The sequence below is a fragment of the Paramisgurnus dabryanus genome, chromosome 5, assembly GCF_030506205.2.
Source record: "Paramisgurnus dabryanus chromosome 5, PD_genome_1.1, whole genome shotgun sequence".
Taxonomy (NCBI): Eukaryota; Metazoa; Chordata; class Actinopteri; order Cypriniformes; family Cobitidae; genus Paramisgurnus; species Paramisgurnus dabryanus.
The window spans coordinates 17,690,174-17,705,445 of NC_133341.1; the positions used below are offsets into that span (position 1 = coordinate 17,690,174).

The following is a 15,272-nucleotide window of genomic DNA, read 5'->3' on the forward strand; positions in this document are numbered from 1 at the left end:
CCCTGTAGTCTGTGCTTTACAGGATTTTAAGAATGCTTAGTTATTAAGATCATGATAGATTTGGACGTTTTTAACCATTTTTATAAATTAGTGTACTTACTTGTTGTGTGTGGTATCCTGGTGTTCATCTGCTTTTAACATACCTGCCATGACATTTATAGATCAGGCCTACATTTTATATAAATTGTGCAAGAAATGAAAAGACATTTTCATCAGACATTATCAATGACTCTTTGGCCTTTATATACCTCTAATTTTATTATTTTAATTATTTTCTGTGTTTGCTTTAATGGATAGATCACCCCAAAATGAAAATTGTGTCATCATTTACATGAGTGTGTCCTCATGTTGTTCTAAACCTGCATGGATTTCTTTATTTTGTTGAAAAGAAGATCAAGGTAATCAACGGCCTCTTTGAATTCCATATTTTATTTATGGTCCTACTATGGAAGTTAATGGGTGTTGTCAACTTTGTGGTTATCATCGTTTATCATAATATATTATTTTGTATTCAACAGAATAAAGAAACTCATAAAGGTTAAGAACAACATGATGACAGAATTGATTTTTTGTGTGATCCCATATGAAATATTTCATTCTATATCATCATAAGATAGACTACATGGAGTTTACGTTTACTGTCTCTAATATGCTTTGACATTGTGTATGTTTAGAATTCTAAATCGACAATTACGTTTTGCTTTACAATGACCTGTAGGTGGTACTGTTTATCAATCTGGTCAGCTTTCGTGAGCTTGAATCCTCCTGGTAGCTTATTTGTAGAGATGACCAGGTTAAACAAACTCAGAAAATGTAATCTTGTTTAGTCAGCCTGTAGTAACATGCAATATGGGTCTTTCAGAGCTGGTGAATACTTTTACCTAATTTTAAAAATATATATTTAGCCCAATCCAAGGAAATATATTCATATCACATTAGAAGAAAAACTTTGTTACGAACCTGTAAACATAAAGGGTTGAAATTAAGTAATTTTTGCCATCTAGGATGTAAAATTAGAAATATATTTGTTTGCCCTTTAAATACATTTTGAAATATATATAGCTTAAAACTAAATATATTTCCAAATTCAAAATATAATTCACTTGAGCACAACATTCTACATTATGTATTTTGCATATATTTAAAATATATTTTTGGCCAGGGAAATGTATTTATTTATTGCCTTATGGGATTTTTTAACTGCACAGTTTACTCTTTTAATAAAGGTGGGTGGTTCAGAGCTTTATTTTGTCCTTATTTTCACCTTTGAGTTTATGATGAAGTTTTTTTTTTATATCTTTACATTCTTAGTGTGTTGACTTAACACACATTTACTCTTATCATAAGGGAAACTGACATGCAAGGACATGTTTCAGACGGGAATGTCAGTGATTTGTGCAAATACCCACACTTCCATTCAGTTTCTTATGAGATCATTTCTATACTGCCCTTTCACATATTTATCCTAAAAAATTGTCATTTAGTGGCAAAATGAACTCAAAAGCAAAACCAAATAACTAAAGTTTGTGGTATTTGTGAGTGTTGGAGGTCTGGTTTATATCAACTTTTGGTAACATTCCTCTCTCTTTCTTATACACACACTGTTATTTCACCTGTCTTTTATTCGTTCCTGCCATTCTCTCTCAATTTCCTTTTTGCACAGGGTAGTGACAGTAAATCTGTCATGTTATAATTGCCTATTCAGCAGCAACACACATCCATCCTAGTCACTTTTCTCTCCCTCTTTCTCTAACACATCTTTTTATTAGACCAGCACATAAACACATCTATATAGTTTAATATTCTTTTATTATAAAAAACATGTTTTTACAATCTCCTTAAAATCACTACACAAAAAATACAATACTATAAAAGAAAAATAAGTTATATCTTGCTAATAACATACAATTATAAAAATATAAAAATGTGTGAAAAATGCTTTGATCAAGCTAATAACTCAAATCAATATGTAGAAACACTTAGTCCACTAGTTCATGTCTGTTGCACAGGCTCAAAGTTCTGTTCTGTATGCACCACACTGCAAATTGGAGGCTGTGTTTGAAATGCCATAAACCCAGAGCCTGGCAGACAAAGAGGAAGAGCGCTGTCTATTCAGCAGCATTATTTTAACGCTACAATAACTTTGAAAAGCCTGGGCTTTGCCGATTCTCTCTCATCTATAGTGAAGTTCAAATTAGGTTTGTTACTGCTGCACACCCACAACACTCACTTGCATATACATGCTAGAAAGACTAGATATGCCACTGGCTCATGTGATACAAAAAAAAACTCTTTCCAAGTTTGCAAAGTCATTGTAAAACCATCATGTCGATTATGAGCTAATCTAAACAGTTATTGCTTGTGTAAACATGCAGCAGAAAACCGTACAGATGATCATTTGCTACTCGCTACTCTGTTGACTGTGGGTATGAATCTAGCACAGCATGTCCAAAAAAGGACAACTATGCCTGTTATATAAAAAATACACAGAGTACATGCAAACCTCATTGTTTAAACATAGTAAGATTACATTAAATAACCTTCATTTGGATGGCAACACTTGCCATTTAGAGAAGATGCTTGGAATGCTGTCCATTTCTAAACTGAACAATGAATTGAGTCATTAATTGTCATAAGTCACCTTAAAATAGATTGTAAGTTCATAAAACTGGATGAAATGAATCACCAAAGCAGCGTCCTGCATCACAGTTGTAAAGGATGAGAAGTCTTGACCAGTCACAGAACTTCATATTGGACAATGTTAGGCAAATGAGGCTACAGCCATAAGTATCTGTATCGCCATGGAAACACAAGGCACCTGAGCGATGACATAGGCGAGTGAACGTGTCGGGGCTTTCAGTGCCAACAGGTATGCCACACTGTGAACAACTCGACCCAGGAAGAAAATCAAAAAGTGAATTCGTGCCACTGTATATGAAGGGCCAGTCATGGAATAGACAGCCCCTAGAAACAAAAAGGGGAAAATGTTCTCCATGTCATTGCGATGTGCCCTGAAAACAAACAAACAAACACGCAAAGTTAAGAACTGGAAGAGACCTCATTGTACAAAAGCAGTCATTTTGTAAGTAGAGGACAGCAGATAAAAGCTATTTTTCTACAAAAGGAATTTATAAATAATGTTTACAGCATTTGTAATATGAAGACTTAAATGATGTAATAGAGCAAAGCATGACCATGCTTGTTTAATTATAGCTTGATAAACACGCTCTCTCTTAGTATTTTCCTTATGCAAGTTTTAACTACATCCCTCACACATTCACACCTTCTTTGAGTCTAAACTATTTCTACATGATCTTAATCTTCAAAAACTGCATTGTCTTGATTTTCAGGGATTATCAATGTTCCAGAATAGGAGAAATTCATACTGCATTGAAATCTACTTGTCAGATGACCCTAAGGAATGTACACACACAACATCTGGCTTTGATCAGGACTTCAGCTATAAACTGTCTGGCTCAGTATAATGGCAGCATGCCTGGACAGTGAACAGTGCCAACATCGCAAAATCTCTTGCGCATAGCTTTACTCTGACTCACAAAAATGCAAAGAACACACATGGTGTCAAAGTCCTTTAGTAGGCTACATTATACTTTAAAAGGGAACATATCATGAAAATCTGACTTTATACATGCTTAAGTTCTAAAAATTGGGTCCTCTGTGCTTCTATCAACCTAGAAAATGTGATAAAGAACAACCCAGTGGCTTAGTTTTGGTAAATTATTCTCTGCAAGCAAGTGAAAATAGGTCATTGAAATTTGGGTCCCCTTGTGATGTCAGCAGGGGATAATATTGCCCCTTAATCTGCACTATCCAACCACAGCACTGCCATTAAGTACAGAGATCAACTCATTTGCATTTAAAAGGACACACCCAAAACGGTACATCGGTACAGTTTTGTCAATTTTAACATGCTGTAATAAATTATCTATATGGTATTTTGAGCTAAATCTTCACATACGTACTTTGGATCTTCACATACGTACTTTGGGGACACCAAAGATTTATTTGACACCAAAGAATATACATCTTAAAAAAGTCTTGTGAAATGTCCCCTTTAATAAAATGAAGTAGCCTGCTGTTGTAAGAAGTACTTCCTAAAAAAAATATGCTGACATTCATATCACATTATTGATCATCTTCCTGTATTATATATTGCAGTTACGTATTAGCGCTCAGTCATTTTTGGGAAATCCTGAATTACACCACTTCTTTATCTCTTTGCCACATCAAGGATTTTTTTTAAAAAGACATTCCCTGTTGGAATTTACTTTCAATGGTTGGAACAACTTTCACCTTCTTACTTTTTTCCAGCCATTCAATTTTCCTTTGGCATTCTTTATAAAATCACAGCTACACATGTCTTTTTCCATCTACTTGTCTTAGCAAGTCTTTGAATTTTAAAAAAATCTTTATACATTGTAAAATGTTGGAACAACTTTAATTCAAATTACTTTAATTGATTAATTGATAATGTCTTTTAAAAAAATCTATTTTAAATTTTACTTTAGTTTCACCTAAGGTGAGAAATTTAAGTTATACCAATTGAAGTAATTTTTTAAGGTAGATCCAAATTCTTACAGTAACGGTCTACATTTTTTCTCAAAGAATCACAAGTTTTGTTTGTGCAGTGGCATATACTTTTACCAATCTACCAATTTACAAATTGGTTGTTGTTAGTAAAGGGATTGCGGAATTAAGCAACTTTATACATGCTTTGCGATGAGAGGCGAAAAAATTGTCTTCTCATAACAATATCCACTCAACGCTATCTCATGGCAATTCGTACATATTTTAATTCGTTTTAATTCATACACCACATTCATAGATTTTTGTACGATTTGCCTTGACCCCTGTGACGTTGGGGTTATGAGCGGGTTTAGGGATTAGTTTTTTTTTTATTGTTTTGTGATAATCGTACGTTTTTGCACAATTAACTTTGTATGAATTCATACGGATTAGCCAACTCGTAAAATATGTACAAATTCTCGTGAGATCAGGCTGCACCACCCCTAACAAGTCCTCAAGATGCACATCAGTAAAAATCTTGCATGCTCCACTTCCAAAAAATAAGGTTTTTGCCAAAAAGAATTCTTAAACGCCCAGCTAGCAGCTTTAAATGATTATTGTTTCCTACCAGGCAGCCAAATATAACAGGATTGTTTTAGTATATCTCATAATAATAAATTATACTCTCTTCCGTTCACACACACATATAAGACACTGAAAAGAGTCTATTGTGGAAACAGGTCAGTACAGGCATGGTGAAGCACAGGGTCAAATAGTTTAAACATAACCTCTGACTCTGGCAACGCAGAGAATAAAGCTGTTTGCCATCTTAACTACTTTTAAAAGAAATCGTTCATCATAGTTTAAACACAATGCTTCCTCTTCGACATGTGAATATTTGTACACTTTGACACAAAGATTTTAAAGAACAGTCTCAGTGTCTGTGACTAAAAGCTCCAATCTGCCAAACATCCTGCACAGTTTTTCCCATCAAAATGGGGCCAGGGAGATCCAAAATAAACACCCCAAACAGACACATAATGTTTCACAGACAAGAAAAACAATCTGAGTAATCTGAACAGAGTAAAACTAAAAAACTTTGTCATTTAAATACATGGAAAACATGTTAAGTTTAAGCTCATAAATACGCAATATTACTGATATAACTATAGAAATGAATTAATTTTATCATGATATAAATAACATGGACAATGCTGCTGTGATTTTATTACAAATGGAAAATGGTTTGTGTTTGTTATTCGTCGAGCAAATAAAGCACCCAAACCTGACCAAAAACTGGAATCAGTAGCATTAGCGTAAAAAATATATAAAAACGAATACAGGTCAAGACTACATAAAAGTTTGTGTGTTTACCTCAAACAACGATCCACGTATGAATCAGTGCGGCAATACTGCACACCTCCGTGTCTTACAGCGTCCTCAGCATTAGCGAATGCCTGTCAACATACATAACATGACTGCTTTACAGCTCTTATACATCTCGTCAGAAGACTATAAACTATTACATACATGTTGCATTACCACAGTGAAATGAAGATGACACTTTTTAACAGAAACATCACTTTAGATTTAGACTAAACTAAACAAGACCGGACTAGACTACCCGCTTACATTATAATCAGAGAGATTATCTTGAAGTAAAGTAATTTGAGCGTCTTATCGTTATGTGACTGTCCGCTTCGTGCAATAGTAAGAAACCCCGATAAAAACTGCCATTACTTACTTTTTTCCGAAGTCTAACTTGTCCAGTGATGATGGCAATAATGAACATTTTTAAGATTAAAAGCGTGCTGTAGAAGATAAAGCACATGGACACTTCGCTTTCGAGCATCTTGTCTCACTGTAACGGATTCCTTGAGTGTATTTTCGATATGATGGGTCTCCAACTGGAGGTTCAGTTTTATATGCAAACCCCCGCCTGTTTAGCCCAGCCTATTGCGAAGCATACCTGGCATAAAAACTTTCACCGACGTCGACTTCCGTTTTTCTTCCATGTGATGACTAGTGCTCCATCCGAGGATGCAGCATAAAATAAAAATAAAAAAACACCAAAACATACTCCAGGATTTTTAATGGAAACGGTTTAAATGCAAGTGAAACACTAAACTGTGTAAATAGTTTATAGTGGAAAGTTTGGGAAATTAAATAAAATATTATTTTTTGTCCAGTGTACATTTCTACAGAAAATTTACTCCATTTACATTACAATGCTGTCTATTTATATATGTTCTATGCAGTTGCCTGCAGGCATGAAATTTGAAGAATGCAAGGCGGGACAGATGACATTCTTTTAACAAAAATAAATATTTGATTATGTATAGGACATCATAATAAAAAAACAATAAACTTCAATTACTTTTCATACATTTGTGCAGAACAGTAATGAATCCACTTTATAGAGTTAAGAGGCCCAATAAGGTTTCTGTTGGCAAACTAGCTGTTGTACTCTAAACAACGTTGACTTCTGGCACTTATTTGTCTATGCACAAAACTCAACCAAACAGAGTTATTTACATTGTCACAAAGTTTCATTTATTTGCTTGGTTTATCTATCTGAATAACTTGGCTGTGAAACAGTGATCATTCAAATAAAGTAGTGCTTTTATGACAGAAATTCCTCGAAGGGAGCTCTTCACAAGTGCTCTGAACCTTCAGAGAGTTCCCCTTGAGGCCAAGGGTTGAGCCCCAACTAGTTCTACCCCCTGCAACAGAAACTGCACAGAGGAAGAAAGAGATCAGTAAAGGAGGAGATGTGGAGGAGTGATGCCGGAAATATTGCAGCTGGACCCGGAGGCCTGAAGGCTGCCTTATATACGCCTATAATGATGATTTTGTCAGGCCTGAATGTTTAGGCTCCTCCCGAACTTATGTTTAAAACTACATGTGTACTGTATCTGAAATGTATAAAACACAGCAGAACTCAATTCTCAGCAAAAACATTTATGTACTCCACCTGTAAATGACATTATTAATGCATAATTAACATAACCCATGGGATTTGACTCCATGACTTCAGTAACAACATTTCTTCAGCTCTTCAAAACATTGAATAGTTAATTTATTAGCAGAATGCTATCAGAGAACTTTGACACATCATTTTATCATTCATTATTTTTAGTTCATTATGAAAATTTGTATTCTTTCAGGAAACCTCTGTTACACTGATGTTTTAACGTAATGTAGTATGCAATGTAATAATATGCATTGTGTGTAAAATGTATATTTATAGTTTAACAAGATTTATATATTTATAGTGTATAATAATAGAAATTGTCAACCATCTTTTATAATTTTTATATAATAAAAGATGATTGACCATTTCTATTATTATTAAAGGAATAATGTTTGATATCAATGACATCTGTGTTAGAACAAAATTTATGTTACAGTATGGCCACACTGTAATGATAGCATATCCCACCCCTCAATCTGAAAAATACTCATTAGTTTAAAGGAAAACACCACCGTTTTTCAATATTTCACTATGTTCTTACCTTTACTTAGACGAAATAATACTGTCTTTTTACAATGCGTGCACTTCATTTTTGTACAGCGCGTCGGGAATGTGTTAGCATTTAGCCTAGCCCCATTCATTCCTCAGGATCCAAACAGGGATGAATTTAGAAGCCACCAAACACTTCCATGTTTTCCCTATTTAAAGACTTTTACATGAGTACTTACATGAGTAAGTATGATGGCACAAAATAAACCGTAGCATTTTTTTAAGCGGATAAAAAAATGATAAATATATTGTATGGCGGAGAAGCACTTCAACCTCTGGCGCAGTAACATCATCAAAATAGATGATAAAAAAATAAAATTAAATTGCCACGTTTTATTTTGTGCCACCATACTTACTTGTGTAACTACTCATGTAACAGTCTTTAAATAGAGAAAATATGAAAGTGTTTGTTGGCTTCTAAATTAATTCCTGTTTGGATCCTAAGGAATGAATGGGGCTAGGCTAAATGCTACACATTCACAACGAGCTGTACAAAATGAAGTGCACACATTGAAAAAAGACAGGGATGTATTATTTTGTCTAAGTTAAGGTAAGAACATATTGAAAAACATTGTAGTTTCCCTTTAAATTGGGCATACTGTGCAAATTGTTAGTGAGCAACTTTCATCCAGTTTGGACCAAATAATGGACATATTTGGCACAAAGGTGTCATTAACTTCCAAAATGCTCATGGCAATCGGTTATCAACAGTCCATTCCTAGATAGTCTGAAGAGGAAGAACTTGTGCTTGTGATGTCATCGCAGCAGTCTTCAGCATCAGAGAATGACGAAGTATAATGCAGGCCTGAAAGTCTATGGTAGTCCTGCTGACACCCCTCAGGCAAACTAGACATGTCCATTGATGTCTGGCCTCTGTTCGTCCCAGAAAAACTCCACATATCAATCAACTGTGTACAAATGGCGCAACCCATTTCTGTGTCGTATGCGTGATGTATAATATGGTCAGAATAATTTTTAGATATTCACACAGGCATGCTTTAAATGTCCAAAGACTTCACCAAAGAAATGACTAAACAAACATGACCTGCATGGTTTCATTCAGATCACACTTGATTCAAAGACAAACTAGACATTACTCATGCAAACGTAGACAAAAGATCACAAAAGGCATCCGTTAACTCATTCAAACAGGTTTTTCCATACTAAACATTCACCGATTAATTGCAAAAATTGGAGATTTTCCATTTACAGTCAAAAACAACATAAAGCCTAATGCAAAAGGATGTGCGTGTCTGTGAGCTATATGTAAAACACAGAGAAGTGAGCGTGAGAAAGCAACTGTCTCAAGTCTGTCTTTTCTTGGAATGTTTTGTTCAAACCCTCGCCTGGAGGTTAGTGACAATTACAAGGTGGAGCAGAGAGGAAAACTGAAAGAAAAGAAAGCTGCAGTAAGGAAGAGCGATGCATTGACACCAAAAGACGATAAGAAAAAGTCAAAGAGTTGTAGCGTGCATCGCACACCGCAAACAAATAAGCTTCAGATTAAGGGTAGCCACAGAAATACTGAAAGTTCAAAGGTTACGAGGTCACAATTCATAGTTGACTGGAGTGTAGCGTAAATATTTACTCTGTTTTGTGCTCTCGGAAGAAGAGGATAGAGTATCCTCTTGCAGATTGGTCTTGAAGATAAGTCCTTGAACATAGAGTCTTACAGAGTTAGGTAGAAACACAACACCATTCAAAAAAGTAACCAGAGAAGGACGTATATAAAAAAATCCTACCACACCCCCGTTTTTACTTTGTTTTTTGGCCACACATACTGAAACTAACAAAGCCCTCAGGTCCCTTCATACCACACACAAATATATCTGAAGTGATGTCCTCCTGGGCGTGGCTTTGATCAGTGTCACTAAAGGTGACAATGTCCATAAGCATCACTCGATGAAATAACTTGTCCTCACTGGGGAAAGAAACATAAAACACACTTTAAAAATTATGTTAAATCAACATATTTGTGTGTTACTTTAACTTAAAGGGCCAATCCACCTTTTTCGAAAATATGCTCATTTCCCAGCTCCCATTGATTCCAGCAATGATATTATGTTGTACCTGAAAATAGTCCCCTGCTACTGAAAGATACAAAGGGGACTATTTTCGGCTGCTGCGTAATATCATTGCGTCTCCTGCAACCATGTTATGGCAGCAAAGTCAATGATTATTACGCCAGAATGAGAGTATAGTTCCTGGCCATATCTGCCTAGAACAGGAGTGGGGAACCCTGGGTCCTGGAGGGCCACTGTCCTGCAGAGTTTAGTTCCAACCCTAATCAGAAACACCTGAATTTAATTTCCAAGTAATCCTGAAGACTTTCATTTGATGTTTCAGATGTTTAATTAGGGTTGGAACTAAACTCTGCAGGACAGGGGACCTCCAGGACCAGGGTTCCCCACCCCTGGCCTGAAAAATCGCAACTTTTTATTTTCCGTCGGTCTTAGAACATGCAGTAACTACAGAAGAGTCCAGTTTTAAATTGGAAAAATATCAAAACTCTTTGGTGTTTTTTTTAGGTGCAATGCTAATCAGATTCTATAGATTGTGCTAAGCTATGCTAAATGTGGTAGCGCAAAACCCCGGATATCAGCTGAATGGATTCCAAGACAGTAAGAATAAAATGTTTCACTATAGGGGAGCTTGAAAATATTTTCAAAAAGTGGAGTCTCCCTTTAACAAATTAGGATAACTAATTAACTCAAATTAAATTTCAAAAGTTTTTATAAGTTATGTCAACTAATCAAGTCAAAATTCAAACATTTTGCTGAATTGACCAAGTTGCAAAACCAAATTGTTTTAACTTAAAGCTGCATTTTTTTTTACTGTATTGATTCTTATAAACCTCAAATCCTTAAATATTATTTGCACCTCACTAATTTCAAAAGAACTGTACGTTGAAAGATTCATATTCAAAACACTCACCTTTGTGTCCTGTCAGAGTTGATCATCGATATTAAAGATCATCATGATAGAAATACTTGCAATGGTGGTTTAAGTTTGAAGTTCAAACGATTTCAACACTATTAATGCAGTGGTTCTCAAACTTTTTCAGCGTGCAGCCCCCCTTGTGTACAGTGCATTCCTTCGCGGCCCCCCAAAAGAAAACATTAAATTATACAAAGTAGTGCTGTTGGTTAGTAGCCTTATTTTTTAGGTTTAATTACACAGAATTCATGATAAATTAATGTATTTTATAAAATGTCATAATCTCGCGCCCCCCCTGGGGGCCACAGCCCCCAGTTTGAGAACCACTGCTGTAATGCATTGTTGGAATATTGACGCCATGGGTGTGAGACTGTGTTGACACTCTTAAAATTAAATGTGCTTCACAATGCCAAAGAAGAATTTTTGGCTAAATGCTTTTATAAAAACCTTTAACATCCAAAGAATCTTTTTGCTTAAAAAAGGTTCTTAATAATGAAAAAAAAAGGTTCTTCTATGACATTGTTGTGCAAGAACCTTTTAAGCACATTTATTTTTAGGACTGTTAAGCAAAAATTTAGGGGGCATCTTTTAGTGTTCCAAGATGAAAGCAAGAAGCCTTAAAGCTAATTCCTGTGGTGGCACAGATATAAAAGTTTTGGATTGTACAATCACAAAATTGTAATTTCAAGTTATACCGGTATAATGAGTTACCTTTACAACATATTCTGATACAACTAATAATATAACACTTCAAATTCCGTGTCAATTTTGTTGTGACATGTAGACAACATTTTTTTTATTTGGGTCTGTAATGCCTTAGAAGCTTCCTAAAAACCTCTCTCAGATAGCTCTATTAGGGTGGGGGATTTTAAACAAGTGGTTTTGCACCTATTTGGCTCCCCTACTGGCTTAACTTGCAATCTAATTACTGATTGGCTGACTTTGCTGCCACTCAAAAAATGTAGCCAATTATTTTAAAGTGGAGGGGCAGTGAGATGCCTGTGATGTCATAAGCATCAGTTTTTCAGATTGGGCCGTTTTCTGGCTGGAATTTCTATGAGACTGAGATGTTTAGCATGTCTAGAACTTTTTGTATGTTTGTGAATGCAGGTAGACTACCATTATTCAACAAAGACCTGGTAAAAATGGTTTTTCCCATTTTGCCCATGTTTGTCATACTTGAAAAATATGAAATACATGAATATTAAATCATATAAAAAAATTGTGGGGGGTGATAGTGTAAATTAAGTGTAAATAACTTTCTTACAGTAAAACATATCTCAAAGGGATGCATATCTGCAGAAAGTAGAGACTCTAAGCTTTCAAACAGTATCTCATATGTGGTACTGGGTCCATGATAGATCATTACAAATTACAGGAATATTTTATATCAAGTCAATATAAGATAATTCTGGACCCGGTACAGGGTCCCAGAGTTAAAGAAGTTAAAGCATCAAAATCTGATGGGTTGACTGTAATGAATAAGCTCTCTAAACGCACTGAGGTGTTAATAACAAGCCCTATTAAAAATTTATTTCATAGGCATGAGGTCATTACTTTCAGACATGATGTGACCCTGCTAAACAACAAATGTTTTATTAATATTACATCTGGCTAGCTGTCATTGTATCTAAAATTACTGACAGCAGTCATTCTTATGAAGCCACATAAGCAGGTTGATTGTGATATAGTGATGGCGATACTCAGAAGCATGTTTCTTCATGTTTAAAGGTTTTATTCTAACATCACTGTGAAAACGTCAAATTAGCAATTGATAACAATAGGACAGAGTCAATTGTGCATATTTCTATCAAATCTAAATAAAAAAGCTGCGCTTGCAAACACCAAATTAAACTTGCACTGTGAATGACTGTTTTGCTACCAATAGCAGCATATTTTATTTTTAGGTGGAATTGTGTACCTCTGAGACAATAAATAATTCGTAATCAAAATCTACAATATACACCGGAAAAAATGGTCCCTAGTTTGTCACTGGGGCGGTACCCTTTCATAAAGTACACTTTTGGACATAAAGAGTGCATATATTAGTACCTCAGAAGCACATGCTGGTACCAAAGAGTGCATATAAGTACCTCAAAGGTACCTATTGGTACCAAATGTATACATATCTGTAACTAAATTGTTTACATATAGGCTAGGACAATTTTAAAGGGTACGATTCTATTAACAGCAAGGGACATTTGTCTGAAAGGGTATGTCAACATGCAGTGAAACACTGTTTTTTCACAAAAGTGTTAAGTAAGTCCTCTTTTCTGCCATAAATATGGCATTTTATTTTATTACATTTAAAGTATGCATATATTTTAGAAACCAATAGGTTTATTTGCATGCCATCATTTTATTAAAATGTGCTTTAAACAGAACTTGCAACTTACAATTAACCCATCATTTAGGTGTTATGTAAAGTTAATCTATTCTATTTAACCCAACAGCTGACAGATGTTTCTGTTTTCTAGCTAGTACCACACATGCTCATGCTAATGTTTAGATACAGTGGACCAAGCCAAAAAGATGTTATTGTCTATGTGACAACAAGGTCTATCAGATAATGAAAACCAGATGCAGCAATTGCGAAAAACACATGAATGACGACTCACTTTGGAAGGGTGCTATGGAAAATTACAATCCTTTCTGCGCAGAAATACAAAACGAGACGCTCAGCTGGGCTCCCTGCAGTGCTGCTTTCTCTGCGTCCCCATGTCCTCCTCCTGCGCTCACTGTTCATCAGCCTGGAGTGAAGACTTAAAATGACATCACCTGCACTTTCAGATGATTTGCTTTATACTGCACAGTTGGTTAACGCAAAAGCCTAGGGGCTGCCTGAGGACAAAGAGAGGATGGAGAGGTGGGGGGCTGGGGTATGTGGGGAGTGGTGATTAAAATCAATGAGATAAAGGGGCGCTGGGAGCATGATGCTGAGGAACTGTTTCAGCAAAACCCAGGGTTTGAAGAACTATATGGATTTATGCAATTTTAAAGATAGAATTTGTTTCATCTGTTAATAATTGTATTATATATATATATATATATATATACTTATTTATGCATTTGGTATACGTTTTGTTAGTTGGTGCTTTCTGGGAATCAAATCCATAACCTTGGCATGCCCCAACAACTGAGCTATTGAAACAGTGATGTTTGTTATACAGTAAACACAAAGCTTGTTTATTGCTTTTTTTAAGAAGAGCTAATTAATTTTAGGTACTGGTGTGTTTAGAAAAATGTAAAATAGCCAACAATAAAAACATAAGTAAATTTTGAGTGGAAGATTTTCAGTTCTATAACTCTATAAAGTCTGAGTGATGGTCAAAAGTATTAAAATATTTCCAAAATGAATATCTTTCAGTGTTAAGCATGCAGGGACACCATGCAAAATAAATCTGAAGTTAATAACAGGATCAAGCTAATATGTAATTCCTCACAGTAATTGCTCAAGACATTACACGCATATTTCACAATTCTTAACTGTATTTTACATGCAAAGTTTTGTGAACTTCACAATTCTTAACCATGCATCTATAACTTATATACTATATGTCTGTTAATACAATTCTGCTTTGAACTTAATAATATATCACCATAACACAGGTGGTAAAATGAATGGCCACATGCTGAATCTCAGTTTATCACAAGTGTAATTTCCAATAGATTGTTGCTAATACATGTAGAGATGGTTGGTGAAAAGTGTCATTTACACAAACACAAAACACTATGATGGTAACACATGTGACATGAAAATAATGCTATATACAGTACATTAAATAAACAACACAAAATGTAACATAAAACCCTATATATAAGAGGAAACATTACTTTAAAGGGCCCATGGCATTAAAATCAGACTTTTTCCATGTTTAAGTGCTATAATTGGGTTCCCAGTGCTTCTATCAACCTAGAAAATGTGCAAAAGATCAAACCAGTAACTTAGTTTTGGTAAACCATTCTCTACAAGCATGTGAAAAAATAGGTAATTGAAATGGGGTTCTCCTTATGATGTCATAAGGAGCTCTTATTATAATAATACCACCCCTTAATCTGCATTATCCATCCACAGAACTGCCATTTAGTGCAGAGAGAAAGAGAAAAAATAATTGACAGCACAATTGAGTTTCAATTGCATCAAACCACCATCATTGTGATCAGTGTTTCCACTTCATCCGCTCATTGACACACCCAAAACACCACATTTTTGCACACACCTACAAAGTGGCAAATTTAACATGCTATAATAAATGATCTATATGGTATTTTGAGCTAAAACTTC

General features: G+C 35.1%; 1 protein-coding gene and 1 long non-coding RNA gene across 2 annotated transcripts; both read right to left on the reverse strand.

Moving 5' to 3' along the window:
- Positions 1-1,790: 1,790 nt before the first annotated feature.
- Positions 1,791-6,462, reverse strand: ptges (prostaglandin E synthase). Its single transcript, XM_065293435.2, has 3 exons — positions 6,272-6,462; positions 5,902-5,984; positions 1,791-3,011 (listed from the first exon to the last, which is right to left on the reverse strand). The coding sequence occupies exons 1-3, from the start codon at positions 6,377-6,379 to the stop codon at positions 2,762-2,764; spliced, it is 441 nt and encodes a 146-aa protein (XP_065149507.2). The 5' UTR covers positions 6,380-6,462; the 3' UTR covers positions 1,791-2,761.
- Positions 6,463-8,197: 1,735 nt separating this feature from the next.
- Positions 8,198-13,877, reverse strand: LOC135748693 (uncharacterized). The gene is made up of 3 exons (XR_010532168.2): positions 13,606-13,877; positions 9,639-9,971; positions 8,198-9,438 (listed from the first exon to the last, which is right to left on the reverse strand). It is a non-coding gene; the product is annotated as an uncharacterized lncRNA (long non-coding RNA).
- Positions 13,878-15,272: the final 1,395 nt, after the last annotated feature.

Excerpts from the sequence above, each read along its gene's own strand:
- ptges (XM_065293435.2), bottom strand. The coding sequence starts at position 6,379 with ATGCTCGAAAGCGAAGTGTCCATGTGCTTTATCTTCTACAGCACGCTT. Across the intron at positions 5,985-6,271 it reads AAGTTAGACTTCGGAAAAAA|GCATTCGCTAATGCTGAGGA; the intron begins GTAAGTAATGGC and ends GTATGTTGACAG. Across the intron at positions 3,012-5,901 it reads TACGTGGATCGTTGTTTGAG|GGCACATCGCAATGACATGG; the intron begins GTAAACACACAA and ends GTTTGTTTTCAG.